Raw genomic sequence first — 20,457 nt, 5'->3', positions numbered from 1 at the left:
AACATTTATGCAAATGTACTCTTTCTTTCTTCTGCAAGCCTAGTCATGTAACAGTCATCTAGGCCAGAGGTTACCAGCAAATAGCCCAATACAGAGTTATCTTTATTACCACTGTCTGTCAAGTCAAAGTCCTAACATCAAGCAAACAAAGTAAGTGAAGCTTCTAGAGCTGTAGCTCCTCAAACCTCTGCTTTAGATAACATCAGAGAGACAACATCTGCCGGAAGTAAATTCCTTGTACGTGCACAGGTACTTGGCAATTAAAGTCTGATTCTGATTCTGATGATGGATCTTGACCATAGGTTTATCCAGATAGCTGGTCTTTGTCTAAATGTGAAATCCTTTTCCATCTCTGCAAGGTGTTGAATGACTTGCCATGAGGCACTGAGTCATCAACTATAAGCACAATGTCTCTTGGGAGGAAATTACACTTTATATCTGACCACTTCTAATGTTCCTGTAACTGTGGTAAGTACTCCTTGACCCATTGTTTCCAAAACAAGTTTGATGTGTACTGGACCAGCTTCCATCTAGGAGAAGCGTAAATGTCTTCCTTGTGGAAATCTCCTGGTGGTAAAGGTGGTGATGTTTTCAGAAGCAATAGATGGTCAAGTGTTAGTGCTTCCAAATCATTGGAATCAGAGGATGCCTTAGTAATTGGACAACCATTGATAATAGTTTCTACTTCATAAAGGGCTGTGCGAAAATCCTCTTTGTCAAGATTCTATACCTTTCAAGGTGGAATTGAGGATCTTCTGTACAGATCTGATCAACTTCTTCCATGTTCCCTCATGCTGTCAGCCAGCCAGGGTGGGGGAGCAGGGGTTAAAAATCTACTTAATTCCTTTCTGAGGAAAGACATCACTGATTAAATGGTTCCATTTCTCAATGGCTTCTCTTAATTCACACTCAGCTCCAAAAAAGTTTGTCACATTAACAGGGCTCAGTTCACGAACCTGTTTTTGTCTTGCTATAAAACATCAAAGTGGATAACAAAGGAATTCGTGTCCAAAGAAAATGCCACTTCAATGTGAACAGCTCATCAAGCTGAACAGATAAACAAGACCCCATACTCTTCACTGTACTCCTGCTCTTCATCTCAAAAGGTCCACAGTAGTCCACTTCTAGACGTTAAACAGAGGTTCATCTGAACAAGTCCTGTCCAGGGGTATAACTACTATGTTCTGGCATCCTGAAGCTGCGGGCAACAGTTGGCAAACAAGGTATTTGTACAATTGTAAGAAGAATTACACCAGGAACCCAGTATTTTCGGTGCACACTGGACAACATGTGTTTGCGACCACTGTGTGCTACCTCTTGATGTTCATACCTCAGAAGGATACCGGAGATATGGAGATCCTTTGCAAGTATAACAGGATTTTTAGACTCATCAGACAAAGCTGATCTGCTAAGGCATTCACCAACTCTCATGGTCAATTAACCAGATAACTTAAAACCAATTAGAAAATCTTAAACAAAAATGTGGGTTGATAGAGGCATGTTTCAAACAGAAGTAACTCTATATGATTATATGACTAATGGAAACATGGTATTTATAGAATATTGAGTTGTTAAATGAAATATTATTTTGCACTGTATTAGATTATCTGACTTATTTGAATAAATGCAGTTTGCATGTTGAGGAAGGTGAATAATCATGGTGCTATATAATAATCAGTTAAAAATAATCAATTATATTCATTCGAACAGTCTTCTGTTTTGCTAATTTCAGGTTGTCGAATAATACTGTGGATCAAAATGGCACTTTGCAAGTCACCTCAATCCCCATTATCATGGTTACTACTCCAATACCAGTTCCAGAAACTCCAGCAAAGCCCATACTACCGCTACAGACCGGGGAAGAAGCTCAACAAGAAGAACAATCAAGTGGAATGACTATTTTCTTTAGTCTGCTTATATTAGGTATGTCACTGCTACAAAATGCTCTTGATTTTTCATTTCAGATATTCTCAGAAGTCTTTTTCATTAAAATAATTGTGACTCCTGAGTTGGTCTGGTTCACAATTTCCATAAAAGCATAAGACATGGGAACAGAATTAGGCCATTTGGCCCATTGAGTCTGCTCCGCCATTCCATCGTGGCTGATTTATTATCCCTCTCAACCCCGTTCTCCTGCCTTGTCCCTGTAACCTCTGATGCCTTGACTAATCAAGAACCTATCAAACTCTGCTTTAAATATCCTCATTGCAATGGACAGCTGTGAAGTCCAGGTCAATGAATTCCACAGATTTACCACCCTCTGATTAAAGCAATTCCTCCTCATCTCATGGACATCCCCCTTTTCTGAGTCGCTAGTCCTGGATTCATCCACTATAGGAAGCATCCTTTGCACATCCACTAACTAGTCCTTTCAGTATTCGATAGGTTTCAATGAAATCTCCCCTCATTCTAATAAAATTCAGCAAGTATAAGCCTAGAACCATCGAATGCACCTCATACGATAACCCTTTCATTCCCAGAATCATACTCGTGAGCATACTCTAAACCCTCTCCAATTTCAGGACATCTTATGTAAGGGGCCCAAAACTGCACACAATACTCTGACTAATGCCTTATAAAGCCTTGGCATACATCCTTACTTTTGTATTCTAGTTCCTTGAAATGAATGCTAACATCGCACTTGCCTTCCTTACCAGCGACTCAACCTGCAAGTTAACCTTAATGGAATCCTGCATGAGGACTCCCAAGTCCCTTTGCACCTCTCATTTTTGAATTTTATCCCCATTTTTAAAAAAAAACAAGCTAGCCCTTTATTCCTTCTACTAAAGTGCATGATGATACACTTCCCAACACTATTTTATTCCTGCCTTTTCCTTGTCCATTCTCCCAACCTGTCCAGCCTCCCTGCTTCCACAGCACAATCTGGCCCTTCTTAGTATTGTCTGCAAACTTGGCAACGAAACTATCAATTCTGTTATCCAAATCATTGACATATAACACAAAAAGAAATAGTCTCAATTGATAAAAAGATAAGAATGATTAAAAAGTTGAAACGGTTACTACTTCTGGACCTGCTTGGTATGTTCAAAGGATTGTATTGTACCATCTCTTTCATTCAGGCGAGTAACTTGCCAATTAAATTTATTAACTATATATACTTTGAACTTATCTAATTTTATTATCCTTTTTTTCCCTTTCAAAAGAAAGCCATTTCACTGTAGAAATAAGGACCAGATAGAAACCAGAAGCTGACTTTAACTAAAGACATTCAGATGTGGATATTTATAAAATTAAAGTTTTATATAATGCCTTGTAGAAGTATTCAGCCCCAACCCATAAATGAGTACTGTGACCAGGGGATTTGATCAATTTAACTGAGAATTTTTATTTGTAAATCACATGTTCCTTCATTCACAATAGTGCCCAAAAAACAGGGAAAGTTAGAAAGCATGAAAAACTAAAAATTCAAAAACTGAAATGTCAGTAATTCAAAAGTATTTATCCCCCTTTGTTCAATACTTAGTTGAACCACCTCTCACAGCTATTACGGCTAGTTGTCTTTTTGGATAAGTCTCTATTAGACAGTGTGTTGGAGCAAGATTTGCCCATTGCTGAAGCTATGCCAGGTTAGTTGAGTGGTGGCGGTGAGCAGCGATTTTGAGGTCTTGCCAAGATGTTTGATCAGATTAACATCAGAATTCAGGTTTGCTCTGGCCTGTTGTCCTGCTGAAAGATGAACTTCCTCCCCAGTTTAAGGTTTCTGTCAGAAACTAGAAGGTTTTTATCCAGGATCACTCTGTATTTAGTAATATTCATCTTCCCAACAATCCTGTCCAGACTTCCAGTCCATCCTGCTGAAAAACCTCCCCGTAGCAAGATGCTGTCTCCACCATACTGTATAGTAGGGGTGGTGTTAGCTGACTGATGCGCAGTATTAGATTTACACCACACATGCCGCTTTAAAAAAAGCATTTCCTTGCCATAAGGGTTTTGCAGTACATTACTTGAAATATACTGTAAAGATATGAAAGAAGGTCCTGTGGTCACATGAGACTAAAGTAGAACTTTTTGGCTTCAACATAAAGCAGTAAGTGTATAGTTCACTGAAAGCAGCATCTTTGTTAAGCAGTATGGTGAAGAAGGTATATGGCACATTGCCCTTCATCAGTCAGGGTACAGAGCACAAAAGTTTGGAAGTTCTGATGCAGTTACATAATGTGGTGAGGTCTCACTTTGAGTATTGAGTGCAGTTTTGGTCACCCTATTCTACCAAGGATGTTATTAAACTAGAAAGAGGGCAGAAAAAGATATAGCAGGATGTTGCCTGAAATGTGGGGGAGCAGGGGTGAGGGCCTGAGTTACAAGGAAAGATTGCATAGATTAGGTCATTATCCTGTAAAATGCGGGTGATTGAGAGCGATTTGATATATGAGGGGTGAAAGTATGTGGTCTTTTTCCCCCAAGGAGGGGATGTTAAAAACAAGATGGTATAGATATAAGTAAAGAGGCAAGAGATCTGAAAGGAACATCAGCTTCTTCCCACAACAGATTGTGCATATTTGGAATCAGCTGCCAGATTAGGCTGGCGCATTAGTAACATAAAAAAGCCATTCAGATAAATAGAGTTTCAAGGGCTATGGGCCAAATGCAGTCAATTAGGACTACCTGACTGAGCAAGGACAAATTAGGGTGAAGAGCCTGCATGCATGCTGTATCACTCCCTGAGTGTATGATAGTGTTGCCTGTTGATGCGTGTGTGTGTGTCCATGTGCACACATCCATCACGAGCGATGAGGACCCCGACATCCTTTTTTGGATGTCATGACTTGCGAGTGAGTTTGGTTAAAGTGAGGGAGAGTTGCGCAGGTTATCAGCCTCACTCTCTCATCCTAGTCTATCTGGATCCAATGGCAAGATGAAAATCAAGATGACTGGAGATAGGTCAGGATGAAGTGGATGACCAGAGTGATCTATCTGTTTTGCCATGCTCTTCGTGCTTCACAATGCTTGCTAGGAAATGCCTTCTTGCCTGTTGAACCAGCTGGTGGTTTGCTCCGCACTGTCTGCTGAATCCAGTCTTGACATGCTTTAGTTAGACAGGCCCGGAGGCTTCTCTCTAACAAGAGATAATCTGCATGCTGGAAATCTGAGCAACACACACAAAATGCTTTTGCCAGGTTTGGTTGGCCTGTTGAAGCTGGTGCCCAGGGTGTGGCCACTGTCGCATGCAAATAGCTTATTTGGAGACACGAGTGAGAGCTGAGTGCCAGCTGAGGACAAAAGCTGGAGGATAGGTCTTCACACCAGTGGTGATACCCTCCCTGACACCCTATACACCCCCATGTTGATGCAGGTTGATGAACAAAACCCCATTGTTTTACATTTGGCTAATGCATGTGAGAATGTCTCATGGTCACTTTACCAACCCTATCCCCTGAGTAGCCTTCCTCCTGCTGTGTGCCAGCAGTCTGTGCTCTCTGGATATTACCTGTTTGCAGACCTGCCCTTGTCAAACTAATTACTGCTTACAGTTTACATTAGCAATTGAAGACTTTTTTGTTTGAATTAATATCTGATATGTGTACCATTCCATAACTTCTGAATCCCTATTACAAAGCCACGATGCATCTGGATACATAAGAACATAAGAAATAGGAGCAGGAGTAGGCCATCCAGCCCATTGAGCCTGCCCCGTCATTCAATAAGATCATGGCTGATCTGTCCGTAAACTCAGCTCCATCTACCTGCCTTTTCCCCATAACCCTTAATTCTACTATGTAAAAATCTATCTAACTGTATCTTAAATATATTTAGTGACGAAGCCTCAACTGCTTCCCCGGGCAGAGAATTCCACAGATTCACCACTCTCTTAGAAATAACAGTTTCTTCTTATCTCTGTCCTAAATCTTGATTCATGAACAAGCACTCCCAAGTCCCTCTGCACAACAGCATGCTGCAATCTTTCACCATTTAAATAATAATCTGCTCTTCTATTATTCCTTCCAAAGTGGATGATCTCACATTTACCAACGTTATATTCCATCTGCCAGACCTTGGCCCACTCACTTACCCTATCTATATCCCTCTGCAGACTCTCCACATTCTCTGTACAATTTGCTTTTCCACTCAGTTTAGTGTCATCAGCAAATTTTGCTGCGCAACACTCAGTCCCCTCTTCCAAATCATCAATGTAAATGGTAAACAGCACCTACCCCTGCGGCACCCCATTCATCACCGACTGCCAACTGGAGAAACATCTGTTTATACCAACTCTCTGCCTCCTATTAGTCAAGTCAAGTCACTTTTTATTGTCATTTCAACCATAACTGCTGGTACAGTGCATAGTAAAAATGAGACAATGTTTTTCAGGACCATGGTGTTACATGACACAGTACAAGAACTAGACTTAGTTAACCAATCCACTCTCCATGCCAATACACTTCCTCCGACTCCATGCATCCGTATCTTATTTGTAAGTTTCTTGTGCGGCACCTTATCGAACGCCTTCTAGAAATCCAAGTATACGACATCCACCTGTTCCCCTCTATCCACTGCACTCATTATTTCATCGCAGAACAGTAAATTTATCAAACAGGACCTGCTTTTTCTGAATCCATGCTGCTTTCTTTCTGCTTACACCTATAAAAACTGATGAAGTCAGCAAAGATCTGCCAAATATCTTTGGTCCCCTGAAGAAGCAGAGGTGATTGTGAACTCTCTTGGCCATTGTGCCCATGTAGATGGACCAGGATAAACTATTAGCGATGTTTGCTCTTTGGAACTTGAAGTTCTCAAGTCTCCTGATCTCCTCACTGTTGATGTCAACAGGAATGGGGCACCATCCACCCCCACCCCCTTCCTCAAGTAAGTGACCAGTTCTTCTGTTCATTGACATTTAGGGAAAAGTATTGATGTGACAACGGGCTGTTAGGCTCTCTACCATCTTTAAGTATGTAGTATTTTACACAATAAGAAGAGGTAAGTTAATGTATCAAATCTGTACTGGCTTTTTGTAGAGCAGTCACCTCACCTCATTCCTCTTCTGCCCTTTGACCTTAGCTTGCAAATTTTTGCATTCAAAAATTCTTGCTTCATGCATGCTTGGAAACAACCACTGAATCTGTATTGCTTATATTTTCTGAAACTGCTTTCTGGTACATAACCATTTCATGTTCACAATATAATTTTCTTCAAAATCCTTCAACTTCTCTGGCTTAATTCCTTTTGTTTTAAAAATTTCTTTTATTTGGAATTCAAGTTTATTAAAATTTCCACAGCAAACTTGGACAAATTTGATGCTTAACTGAATTTACTAAAAGAATTGTTGCAGTATTCTCTAACAACATTGATAAATGGTAGTAATGTGTTTCTAATCAAACCTAAACTAAACTGTAACTGTGCATTTTTAAAAAAAATTACTTTGAATTTATAATATTTCACAAGCATGAACATACAATGTGCAAACTGGCTAATGCTGAAGAGGACATCAGGGTAATTGGTCAAAAATCCCATTTTGTTTTATATCACGTTGTTTCAACTGCTGGAGAGTGGACAGATTGGAATAGTTGGAAAGCCAGGATTTATTTTCAAATGAGTAAAACGAAGCTGCATTGAGACTGTTTGAAATACGGATTTCTAAATGCCCTTGCTGTATTTAATAACAGCTAATAAAAGAAACTTTTCAGAATTAGTACACATAAAATGCTGGAGGAACTTAGCAGGCCAGGCAACTTCTATGGAAAAAAATTGAGCAGTCAACATTTCAGGCCAAAACCGTTCATCAGGACTGAATCTACTTTCAGAAGTAGATCTTTCATGTTCTAACAATGTTGCTTATGTCTAATATTCTATTTTGTTATTCATTTTACAGCTATTTGCATCATATTGGTGCGGCTGCTGATTAAGTACAAACTGCATTTTCTTCCAGAAAGTGTGGCAGTTGTATCTTTAGGTAAGTGGGCTGTTAATTGATAAAACACATAGCACCATTAAACATAGTTGAAAGGAGCGTGGTGTGCATCTGGGTGAAGGAAAAATGTTTTGTGGTATGCTGTGTCCTTTTCTAAAATTTCCTCATGCATTGCAGAATGCATTTGGGGTTCATATTTCTGGGCAAACAACTCTAGGTCAGAATCATTTTTGAATTTGTACTCGCCTCACTTGCAGTACACGGCTGTAGCCAGTGTACATGGTGTAGAGGGATGTATGTTCCCTGAAGCAGGTCCCATTTATTATTGCATTATTTTTAAAGCTGTAAGGAATGAAATGAAATCCCACTTGATAGTAAAACTATAGGTTTGGTCTACTTTGTGTGATAGCTTACAGGTATTTGCTGTGTCAGTTATGTACTTGTCTAAGTCTCTATTTTCTTTCTTTTTCAATCTTTTTATTAATATAAAAATAGTGGATATATATAGTATTGTTACACAATTGTTGGGATTACATTGTTAATAGATAACATAGATAGTTATATATTCAGTTAGTACAAAGGTAATAAACCTCCCAGAAATGTTCAAAATACAAATGTAGGTTCACAAAAAAAAGGATTAACATACCCAAAAAAACAAAAAAAAAGAAAAAAAAAACAAAAAAAACCCCCCAAAAAACTAAGTTAACCAACACTAACCTAATAATAAAAAAAAGAAAAGAACATGGGCTGTTTATAGCATCAAAAAAATACAGGACCATTAGTGTCACCCGCTCTGAACCTCCCTACATATATTAACACAAAAATAGATTTGGAAAGAGGTCAAATCACATCATATGAAAGTGTTGAATAAAAGGCCTTCAAGTCTGATCAAATTTAATAGAAGGGTCATATATAACACTTCTGATTATTTCTAAGTTTAAACATAACATAGTTTGAGAGAACCAGTGAAATGGGGTGGGAAGATTAATCTCCTTCCAATTCAGCAAAATCGATCTTTTAGCCATTAATGTGAGAAATGCAATCATCCAATGCGCTGAAGAGGTTAAATGGTGTGGTTCTATCATTGGTAAACCAAAAATTGCCGTAATAGGATGAGGTTGTAAATCAATATTCAAAACAGTTGAAATAATATCAAAGGTATCTTCCCAATATTTTTTCAGAGCGGAACATGACCAAAACATGAGTTAAAGAAGCTGTCTCAGAATGACATCTGTCACATACTGGACTGATATGAGAATAATAACGAGCTAGTTTATCCTTAGACATATGGGTCCTATGAACTACTTTGAACTGTATCAACGAATGTTTAGCACAAATTAACTAATTGAAATTTTTTTTCCCATTTTTTGATAGGTAAGGTAAGCTTATTTTCTCTTTGTATTCTATATTTACTTAAACTGTGAAATTAAAATTGTCTGTTTTTATTTTCATAGCTTTACTTTCTTATCTCTGTAAACTCCCCACACTGCAACTCTCTAAGGTAGTACACGTGCTGGCTCAGAGAGGTTGTTCCAGCATCTTCAAATTCTGTACAGATATTCAGAAAATCATTAATTTACAGATTTTGACTACAGTTCCACTAACAAGTCACTGTAACAATGCTGCACTGGTCTCTGCTCTTAGGAATGCACTACAGCATAAAGTATGTTGTTCAAGATTTTCAGATCAAAACTGTTGCTTGTTTTTTTTTATGATGTTCATGTGAAATGTCGTGAAACCTTAGCTGAATTAAAGGTAGTGTCTAAATCTAAATCATTAAATTTTTTCATTAATATGTCTCACCATTTCTTTCTTACAGGAATTTTAATGGGTGCTGTGATTAAAATTATAGAATCACAACATTGGGCGAACTGGAAGGTAAGTCTTCAGATAGTTCTGGGAAAATGTTTCCTCCTCTGAATTCTTTTAAGATCTGTCTTCAGCCCCCTAATAATAAACTAGGACATTTGAATCAACAGTGACATCCAATCAGGACAGATGGCTCAAATTCCAGTTCTTAACTTATTCTGTGGTGCAGCACTTTGACAAACTATTATGAATGCCAAGCTGCAAAACTTAAAAATGTCTAATACAAATAGCATAAAATATAATTTGTATTGTACCATGGCTTTAACCATGGAACAAAAATTATCAGTGAATGTTGTTAGTGTGACTTGGTTTTGCTGATGGGTACAACCTTTAAATTAGGTTTTCCTGGTTAATAATATTGATTAGGAAATTATTAGTGTGGAGGTGGAGTTGAAGTATAATTGCAAAACATATAATTTGCTTGACCTGAACCTTTTTAATTTAGAAATTAATCTTTAATCAAATACTTTGATTATTTCAACTCCTGCAATTCTACCCAGATCTTCTATGTTTTGAGCACAGTATTAATTACCTGATACTTGTCTTAAATTTTACCAAGTTATCATATGTTGAATTTATAATTTTAATTTGAAGTAACATTTATTTGGTTTCTATATCGTCTACTTCTTTGTAAAGCCAATTTTGTTAAATTGTGTTTTATCAAGAGATACTCATTATAATTGATTTATTAACTATTGAGCAGTTTTCTCTTTGTTCCCTAAAATAAAATGAAACAAATTAGAACATTTGTAAGAGACAGCTGAAGTTTTTTTTGCATGATATAGTGAGTTATTTTAAATGTGATTATTTCTTTAGAGTTCCAAATAGATTTAGAAAGATATCCAATATGAATAAATATGAAGATAAATGTAAGATTGGCATTTATGTCGCTCCTAGTTGCATCTTCTGGAAAAAGCTTAGCTGCTTAGATGTTCTAAGAATTTTATTTATTCTCATTTTTTGGCACAATCCCATGTTTGGCTAGTTATAAAGTAGCATCTTTGCATGATAACAGAAATTGTTTTAGAGTGTGCAAAGTTCAAAGTAAATTTACTATCAAAGTGCATACAGTATGTGTCACCATATTCTACCCTGAGATTAATTTTAATGAAGCATTCACAATAAGTACAAAGGAACATAACAGAATCAATGACAAACCATTCATAACAAAGACTGACAAACAACCAATATGCACAAGACAACAAACTGCAAAAACAATAAATAACCAAGCAACAAATATTGTGAGCGCGAGGTGTAGAGTCCTGATAATGAGCTTGTGATGGTTATTTGCTTCCTGGGCCTGGGGTGGAGCTCCCAGGTTGGTCAAACTCAGCTTTCTAAACACAGCAGCTGCCACTAGTATGATCAAACAGTATAAGTTAAACTTCCAACTATACCTTTTGTTTAGCTTCTGGTCGTAAATGGAGGTCAGTCTGCAGTTCTTAAGATGGAAGTGACACAGGAGGGAAAAGGGAGGAGGTCCTAAAGAGAGCATTGGGTAGAAAGCTGAAAAGCAGGTCCTCCAGCATAATCTTCTCTGGATTGCTGCCTGTGCCACGTGCCAATGAAGGCAAGAATAGGATGATTTGGCAGATGAATGCATGGCTGATGAATTGGTGCAGGGGCAGAGCTTCAGATTGCTGGATCTATTCTAGGGAAGGTGTGATCTATATAAAAAGGATGGGTTACATCAAAAAATACCTGATTGGAGTTATATATATGCCTCCACACTGTAGCCAGGATGTGGACTACAAATCACATGAAAAGTCATGTCAAAAGGACAATGTTATGATTGTCATGGGGATTTCAATGTGAAGGTAGTTTGGGAAAATCAAATTGGTGCTGGGTCCCAAGGGAGAGAATTTGTAGAATGCCGATGTGATGCTCTTTTAGAGCCGCTTGTAGTTGAGCCCACTAGGGGAAAGTCAATTATCAATTGGGTGTTGTGTAATGAACTGGATTTGATCAGGGAGCTTAAGGTAAATGAACCATTAGGAGACAGTGATCATAAGATAGAATTCACCCTGCAACTGGAGAGGGAGAAGTTAATCAGATGTATCAGTATTACAGTGGAGTAAAGGGAATTATAGAGGCATGGGACAAGAACTGGCTAAAACTGATTTGAAGGGGACAGTAGCAAGGATGATGGCAGTACAGCAATAGCTGGAGTTTCAGGGAGCAATTCAGAAGGCACAGGATAGAATACATCCCAAAGAAGTATTCTAAAGGCACGGTGACGCAACCATGACTGACAAGGGAAGTCAAAGGCGACATACAAGCCACAGAGGGCATATAATAGAGCAATAAAAAGTGGGAATTTAGAGGATTGGGAAGCATTTAAAAACTAACACACGGCCACTAAAAAAGTCATAATGCGGGAAAAGATGAAATGTGAAGGTAAGCTAGCCAATAATATCAGCCAAAAGTGTCTTTCAGATATACAATATAAAGAATAAGAGAGAGGAGAAAGTAGATATCTGACGACTGGAAACTGACGCTGGAGAAACAATAGTGGCAGACTAACTGAATAAGTATTTTGCATCAGTCTTCACTGTGGAAGACACTAGCAGTATGCCGGAAGTTTCAGAGTGACAGAGGCAGAACTAAGTGCTGTAACTATACTAGGGAGAACATGCTTGGGAAGATAAAAGGTCTGAAGATGGATAAATCCTGGACCAGATGGACTACACCCCAGGGTTGTGAAAGAGATAGCTGAAGATATTGTGGATTTTATACGATTTTTAAAGGATCACTGGATTTTGGCACGGTTCTGGAGGACTAGAAAATTGGAAATATCACTTTACTCTTCAAGAATGGGTGAAGGCTGAAGAAAGGAATTCACAGGCCTTTTAGAATAATCTTAGTGGTTGGGAATATGTTGAAATCTATTGTTAAGGATGGGGTCTTAAGGTACTTGGAGGCACACAGTAAAATAGGTCAAAGTCAGCATGGTTTCCTTAACAGAAGATCTTGCCTCGCAAATCTGCTGGAATTCTTTGAGGAAATAACAACAAAGGAGACTCAGTAGATGTTGTGTACTTCGATTTTCAGAAGGCCTTTGACAAGGTGCTGCACACAAGGCTGCTGAACAAGATAAGAACTTAGGGTATTATGGAAAAGATACTAGCATGGATAGAGGAATGGCTGATTGTCAGGAGGTAGAGTGGGAATAAAGGGAGCATTTTCTGGTTGATTGCTGGTGACTGATGGTGTTCCATAGAGCTGATTTGGGACGGCTTCTTTTTACATTATATGTCAATGATTTGGATGATGGAATTAATGTCTTTGTGGCTAAGTTTTCAGACAATATGAAGATAGGGGAAAAGGCAGGTGGTGTTGAGGAAGCTGGAAGGCTGCAGAAGGACGTAGATTAGGAGAATGGACGAAGAAATGGCAGATGGAATACAGAGTCGGAGTGTATGGCCATGCACTTTGGTAAAAGGGATAGGAGTATAGACTGTTCTCTAAATAGTGACAACATTCAAAATATAAGGTGCATAGGGACTTGGGAATCCTTGTGTAGGATTCCTTAAAGGTTAGCTTGCAGATTGGGTCACTGGTGAGGAAGAAAATGGAATATTAGCATTCATTTTGAGAGGACTAGAATATAAAAGCAAGAATCTAATGCTGAGAGTGATGAATCTGTGGAATTCATTGCCACGTTCAGCTGTGGAGGTCAGGACACTGCATGTGTTTAAGGCAGAGGTTGATAGGTCTGTTTTAATCAGGGTACGAAAGATTACGGGAGGGGGGGGGAGAAGGCAGGTGAATGGGATTGAGGGGCAAAATGGATCAGCCATGATGAAATGACAGTGCATATCGATAATTCTACTCGTATGTCTTATGCTCTTGTGGTAAATGGAAGGCAGCAATCAGTTTTGAAGTTAAAACAATCACTCTATATAACAGCTTTACAACCAAGCTCTGTATAAAGTAGATAGACACACTGTCTGTGGGAAGTAGGATGTTGGTCATTGTATTTGGTTTATTGCTCGAGGTTTGCATTATAAAACAATGGATTATTTAACTTGGACTTGTTTCAAAACAGATACACTAAGTTGCTTAATTCAAGGAAGTGTGCAGACCACTTTGCGTATCGATAACTGATCTGTTGATAAATTGGGAGTTTTATGTACTCAACAAAGTTAGATTTGCAACATTAATCTTGGAACTATGTCTCCAAGAGACCTTTGGACCTTTTGTGTAAAAGTATTGGAGGAAGTATGTATATGTGAAGGCACCCTAGTGGCAAAGAAACTACATGTACAGACCAGTTCAGGCTTATTGTGGAATTGAATAAGGAACATCAAGTATGAAAGAATCATTGGGTGGACTAAAATCCATTCCTTTGGCTTTGATTTGCACAATCGACAATTTGTTGTCTGCATCTTTGGTATAGCTTGTTAGTTTATAAGAATTGTAATGTGTGTTTTGAAAATACTTTGTTCTTTAGAGATGGTTTGTGATTTGAAAGTGTTTAAGAGAGAAGTCCTCTGAGTTTTAAATGCCTTTTTAAGAGTGTTGTGTGAACTTAAATGTGCATCACTGAAAATACCTGAGCTCCGTTTAAATGAGCTATGTGTTAGCTGAAAGTATCTTTTCCTTGGTGGAGTGAGGTTGGGGGAGGGGTCCCATTGTTTAAAGATTGGGTAGTGACAGCTAAAGTCACCGTGGAGAGTAAACTGGAAGTAAACTAGTCAATGATTGGGTTTTTGCAATATAACCTCCCTTTAGTGAGAGTATCCAATAAGGCTGAAGGTCTTCATTTTATTTTAGAACTGCAGTAAGCAAACCCAATATCATCACAAGTCCATATGTTGTAGAATCAGTTCAGTGTTGGAGTGAGTGAAGTTATCCCCTCTGGTTCAAGAGTCTGATGGTTGAGGGGAAATACATTTTCCTGAACCTAGTCATGAGGGACCTGAGGCTCATGTACCTCCTCCCTGATACAGCAGTGAGAAGAGAGCATGGCCTGGATGGTAGGGGTCTTTGACAATGGATTCTACTTCCCTGCAACAGTGCTCCTTATCAATTTGCTCGTTGATGGAAAGGTCCTTCCCTTAGGGGACTGGGCTATATATCCAATACTTTTTGTAGGCTTCTCCATTCAAGGGCATTGGTGTTTCTGTACCAGACGGTGTTCAACCAGTCAGTATACTCCCCTCTGCAAATCTTTAAAAGTTTGTCAAAATTTTAAATAACATGCCAAATCTCTGCAAACTTCTAAGAAAGAAGAGGTGCTGCTGTGCCTTATTTGTAATGGCACTTAGATGCTGGACCCAGGCCAGATCCTTTGAATTGATAACACAGGAATTTAAAGCTACTGATCTTCTCCACCTTTGATCCCCTGATGAAGATTGGACTGTGTACAGTACCTATAAAAAGTATTACATAAGAGCATAAGAGATAGGAGCAGGAGTAGGCCAATCGGCCCCTCAAGCCTGCTCCGCCATTCAACAAGATCATGGCTGATCCAATCTTAACTCTAGTTATCACTGAATCCCACAAGACAACAGAGCCAACCAACAGGGCACCATGCCGCCCATTTTATTTTATTATTCATCCCGCCCAAACCCATGTGATCACCGGGGGGTGGGGGGAAACGATTTGCCAATTGAGGAGAAAAAATCTGGAAAATTCCTCTCCGACCCATCCGGGCTATCGAAAACTGGCCCAGGAGATCACATGGCTCATCTAAACCTAGCCTCATGCCCACTTACCTGCTCGCTCACCGTATCCCCTAATGCCATTTTTATCCAGGAAAATGTCTATCTCCGTTTTGAATTTATTGAGTGTAGTAACTTCCACAGCTCTCTGGGGCAGTAAATTCCACAGCCCCACTACCCTCTGAGTGAAGAAATTTCTCCTCATCTCAGTCCTGGAACGGCATCCCCTTATTTTAAGATTATGCCACCTAGTCCTAGTTTCACCCATCATTGGGAACATTCTCCCCGCATCCACCCGATCAAGCCCCTTCACAATTTTATATGTTTCAATAAGATCGCCTCTCATTCTTCGGAACTCCAATGAGTAGAGTCCCAATCTACTCAACCTCTCATCATACATCAACCCACCCATCCCCAGAATTAACCTAGTGAACCTTCTCTGCACTGCCACGAGAGCCAGTATGTCCTTTCTTAAATATGGACACCAGAACTGCACGCAGTACTCCAGGTGTGGTCTCACCAATACCCGGTACAACTGCAGTAAGACCTCCCTGTTCTTATACTCCATCTCCCTAGCAATAATTCTAATAATAATAATTCTCCCCCTCCCCCTGGAAGTGTTCATGTTTTATTGTTTTACAACATTGAATCACAGTGAATTTAATTTGGCTTTTTTGATACTGATCAACAGAAAAAGAGTCATGTCAAAGTGAAAACAGATCTCTACAAAGTGATCTAAATTAATTGCAAATACGAAACACAAAATAATTAGTATTAGTATTAGACATAAGTATTCACCCCCTTCAAGTCAGTATTTAGCACCTTTGGCAGCAGCTACAGCATTGAGACTGTATGGATAGGTCTCTATCAGTTTTGCACATCTAATTAATTCAGTTTTTCCCCATTCGTCTTTACAAAACTACTAAAGCTGTGTCAGATTGTATAGGGTTCATGAGTAACCAGCTCTTTGAAAGTCCAGCCACAAATTCTTAAATGGATTGAAGTCTGGACTGTGACCAGGACATTAACTTTGTTGATGTGCAGTGTTTGGCTAATGCCAAACATAGTGCTTAGTCTGATGGCCAAAAAGCTCAACTTTATTTGAGACCATAGAACCTTCGTCAGACCATTAAACTTTCTTCCAGTTGACTTCAGAGTCTCCTATATGCCTTCTGGAAAACTCTAGCTGAGATTTCATGTGAGCTTTTTTTCAACAATGCCTTTTTCTTTGCCACTCTGCCATAAAGCTAAGACTGGTGAACCACCTGGGCAGCAGTTGGATGCTCAGTCTCTCCCATCTCAGCCACTGAAGCTTGTGACTCCTCCAGAGTTGTCACAGGTCTCTTCCCTCTCTAGCCCCCTTCTTGCATGGTAACTCATTTTTTTGGAGGACTGCCTGCTCTAGGCAGATTTACCGCTGAGTCATCATCTTTCCATTTCTTGATGATTGACTTAACTGTACTCCAAGGGATATTCAGTGACTTGGAAATTTTCTTGTATACTTCTCCTGTCTTACACTTTTCAATAACCTTTGTGTGGAGTCGCTTAGAGTGTTCTTGTGTCTTTGTGGTGTAGTTTTTGCCAGGATACTGATGCACAGGCAGTTGGACCTTCCAGATGAAGTGTGGTTTTACGAAAATCAATTGAAACACCTTGATTGCACACAAATCTCCAAAATCAGATCTCCATTTATGTAATTACTTGACTTCTAAAACCAACTATCTGCACCAGTGATGATTTGGTGTGTCATATTAAAGGGGGTGAATACTTACGCAATCAATTATTTTGTGTATTTATATTTGCAAATAAATTAGATCATTTTGTAGGGATCTGTTTTCACTTTGACACAAAATATTCTTTTTCTGTTGATCAGTATCATAAACACGAAATTAAATCCACTGTAATTCAATGTTGTAAAACAATAAAATATAAACACATCCAAAGGAGGTTGAATACTTTTTATAGGTATTGTAGTTAGTATTCCCTATACTTCCATGTTAAGACTTAATTACAGATACCTAGTAACAGTTGTGAGAGAAATATTGAAGAGTCATTACACTGAAGATTGTAAACTGATTAACCATATACCTATTACTGGAAACTAATTAAGGATAGAAAAATTGAATATCTTGGACAATATTTTTAGAGTGAACCAATTTGAATTTGTGAAGAGTAGGTTATGATTGAACTATATAATTTAATTAAGAGAGTTGGGAAAAGCCATGAACTATCAGATTACTAGCTGTTGTTTGAATGAGCTGCCAGAAGTAATAGCAGGGATGGGTACAATTAAAGCATTTAAAAGATGTTGGGACAGGTATGTGAATAGGAAAGGTTTAGATAGGTATTGACCAAATTCACACAGATACATCTAGCTCAGGTCGGCAGCTTGTTTGATACGGATGAGTTGGGCTGTAGGGGTTTTTTTTCCATTCTGTTTAACTCTGTTTCCCTTCAGCTCCTGAGTATTCTTGAGACCTAAGAAACAAGAATAAAATTAAACTTGAGGCCTCCAGTCATTCCATAAAATCTTTAAATATTGTAACTACCTCCATAGAGCACATTTTTTTTTTAATCAAGCTATCTCCTTTGAAGCCAGAACTACGGCCTCCTCCAGTATTCTCCAGCATGGTGGATGTTAGTGTTCAGACAATTCAAATTACTCTGTGTACTGTAATATCAAGAAACAGCTAAAGACATTGGATATAGCAAAGGCTATTGGCCCTGACAACATTCCAACAATAGTACAGAAAACCTTTACTCCAGAGCTTGGCTGAGTTATTCAAAATAGCTAGTATCCTGGCTTCTACCCAAGAACGAGAAAAAGTGCCAGGTATGTCCTCTGCACAAGAAACAGTACAAATCCAACCTGTTCATTTATTGCTGGATTATTCTGCTCGCAAAACCACAAAATTAAATCCACTGTAATTCAATGTTGTAAAGGTTGAATACTTTTTGTAGGCTCTGTGGTTAGTATTCCCTATACTTCCATGTTAAGATTTACCGTAAATTCCGGACTATAAGCCGCTACTTTTTTCCCACGCTTTGAACACTGCGGCAACACTGCGGCCTATACTACGGTGCGGCTAATGCATGTTTTTTTTTCATGCCGCCAAAAACATTTTGCCTTGTAACAGTAGACCAATAAAATTGATGAGTAGTTCACAGAGGTCCAATGAATTTGTACGATAAATCAAGCACACTTTCACAATTAAATTATTGTAAATCAGTCAATTGTACTCACCCTCATCAACATGGAAAACACTCGAAGAAAAGCATATGATGCAGCTTTTAAGTTAAAGGCGATCAATCTGGCGGTTGAAGAAGGAAATCGAGCTGCTGCACATAATCTTGGCATAACTGAATCGATGTTGAGACGGTGGAGACGCCAGCGTGAAGAACTGAGTCAATGCAAAAAGACGACAAAAGCTTTCAGAGGTAATCATAGCAGATGGCCCAAACTTGAAAACTTTCTTGAAGACTGGGTTAACACACAGAGAGCAGGCGGCCACGGTGTTTCCACCGTGCAGATCAGACTGAAGGCTAAAGCAATCGCCACCAAAATGAAAATCGAAGATTTTAGAGGTGGGCCATCGTGGTGTTTTAGATTTATGAGACGAAAAGGCTTGTCCGTCAGGGTACGCACGACTCTGTGTCAGCAGCTCCCTCCCGACCACGAGGAAAAACTTGCTAACTTCCGCACATTCACTCAAACAAAGAAAGCGGAGAATTCCATCGGGCCAGATGATATCATAAATATGGATGAAGTACCTTTGACGTTTGACCTGCCTCTCACTCGGACTGTTAATAAAAAAGGTGACTCGTCCATCACACTGAAAACAAGTGGCCATGAGAGAATGCATTTTACTTGTGTTCTGAGCTGCACAGCATCCGGACTAAAGCTTCCACCGATGGTGATTTTTTAAGCGGCTGACAATGAAAGTTCAGTGTAAGCTGCCATCAAGAGTACAAACTCAATTCCAGCTGTGATTCCTGGGGGCACCACGAAGTATTTGCAGCCACTGGACATCAGCGTGAACCGGGCATTTAAAGTGGCGCTGCGCGTTGAGTGAGAGGCTTGGATGACGAGCAGCGAGAAATCCTTTACCAAAACAGGACGCATGCGAAGAGCATCTTTAACTCAAGTCTGCCAGTGGATCCTAAATGCGTGGAGCCGTGTCACAACATCCACCATCACCAGCGGGTTTCGAAAGGCTGGACTGCTGCGTGATGAAGAGGACCGCGTGCGCTCAAGTGAGAGCGACAACGAAGAGACTGAAGTGAGTGACGAGATCCTGAGGTTGTTCAATTCAGACACTGAAGAAGAGGACTTTGATGGTTTTAGTGCGCAGGAGGAAGATGAAGAAGACGATCAATAACTTTTCCTGGTAGGCTGTAGTATATATATTTTTATTACCAGTCGTTAGGAGATATTGGAATGTTGTTCGTGCACTGTTCAGTAAAAAAGTATACGCAACGTAATTTGTGTGTTACCGATACGTATGTATATTTAAAAGTAGCTGTGTTACAGGCACTGTTCGAAAAAAAGCATTTGCAATATGTATGTGGTTTATGTTACCATACGGATTTAATTAAAAGTTAAAAAATCCTCACGTGTAATATCTTTCTGTGTAAATATCTCATATTACAACGTGGGACACCTGCAGCTTAAAATCCGGTGTGGCTTGTACAAGTACAAAATTGATTTTCTTTCTAAAATTAGAGCGTGCGGCTTTTAATCAGGTGCGCTCTGTAGTCCGGAATCTGTGGTAATTACTGATATCTAGTAACAGTTGTTGAAAAGGTGAATCACTTGATTATTGACAATCTGCTCATAAGAGCTCATTTTGGATTCTGCCAAAATTACTCAACTACTGCTATGGATATACTCGTAGCTGAGGAATTGTAGTGGTTCAGAAAGGCAGCTTACCACCATCATCTTAAAGGCAGTTGAGGGTAGATGATTAAGTGCTGGCTCAGCTCCATTAAGGCAACACAGTGGTATAGTTAGAAGGGCTACTGCCTCAGAGAGCCAGAGATCTGGATTCACTC

The 20,457-nt window shown here is 39.2% G+C and overlaps 1 protein-coding gene across 1 annotated transcript in view; it reads left to right on the top strand.

Moving 5' to 3' along the window:
• slc9a8 (solute carrier family 9 member 8) overlaps positions 1–20,457 on the top strand; it is a 91,270-nt gene that overhangs the window by 29,818 nt on the left and 40,995 nt on the right. The window contains exons 2-4 of the mRNA XM_059980518.1: positions 1,733–1,923; positions 7,832–7,912; positions 9,690–9,748. Coding sequence (XP_059836501.1) covers positions 1,733–1,923; positions 7,832–7,912; positions 9,690–9,748 — 331 coding nt within the window. The remainder of the gene's footprint in view (positions 1–1,732; positions 1,924–7,831; positions 7,913–9,689; positions 9,749–20,457) is intronic.

Source organism: Hypanus sabinus, chromosome 9 (assembly GCF_030144855.1).
Source record: "Hypanus sabinus isolate sHypSab1 chromosome 9, sHypSab1.hap1, whole genome shotgun sequence".
In the NCBI taxonomy this organism is placed as follows: Eukaryota; Metazoa; Chordata; class Chondrichthyes; order Myliobatiformes; family Dasyatidae; genus Hypanus; species Hypanus sabinus.
This window is presented reverse-complemented; position numbering and strand designations above follow the sequence as displayed.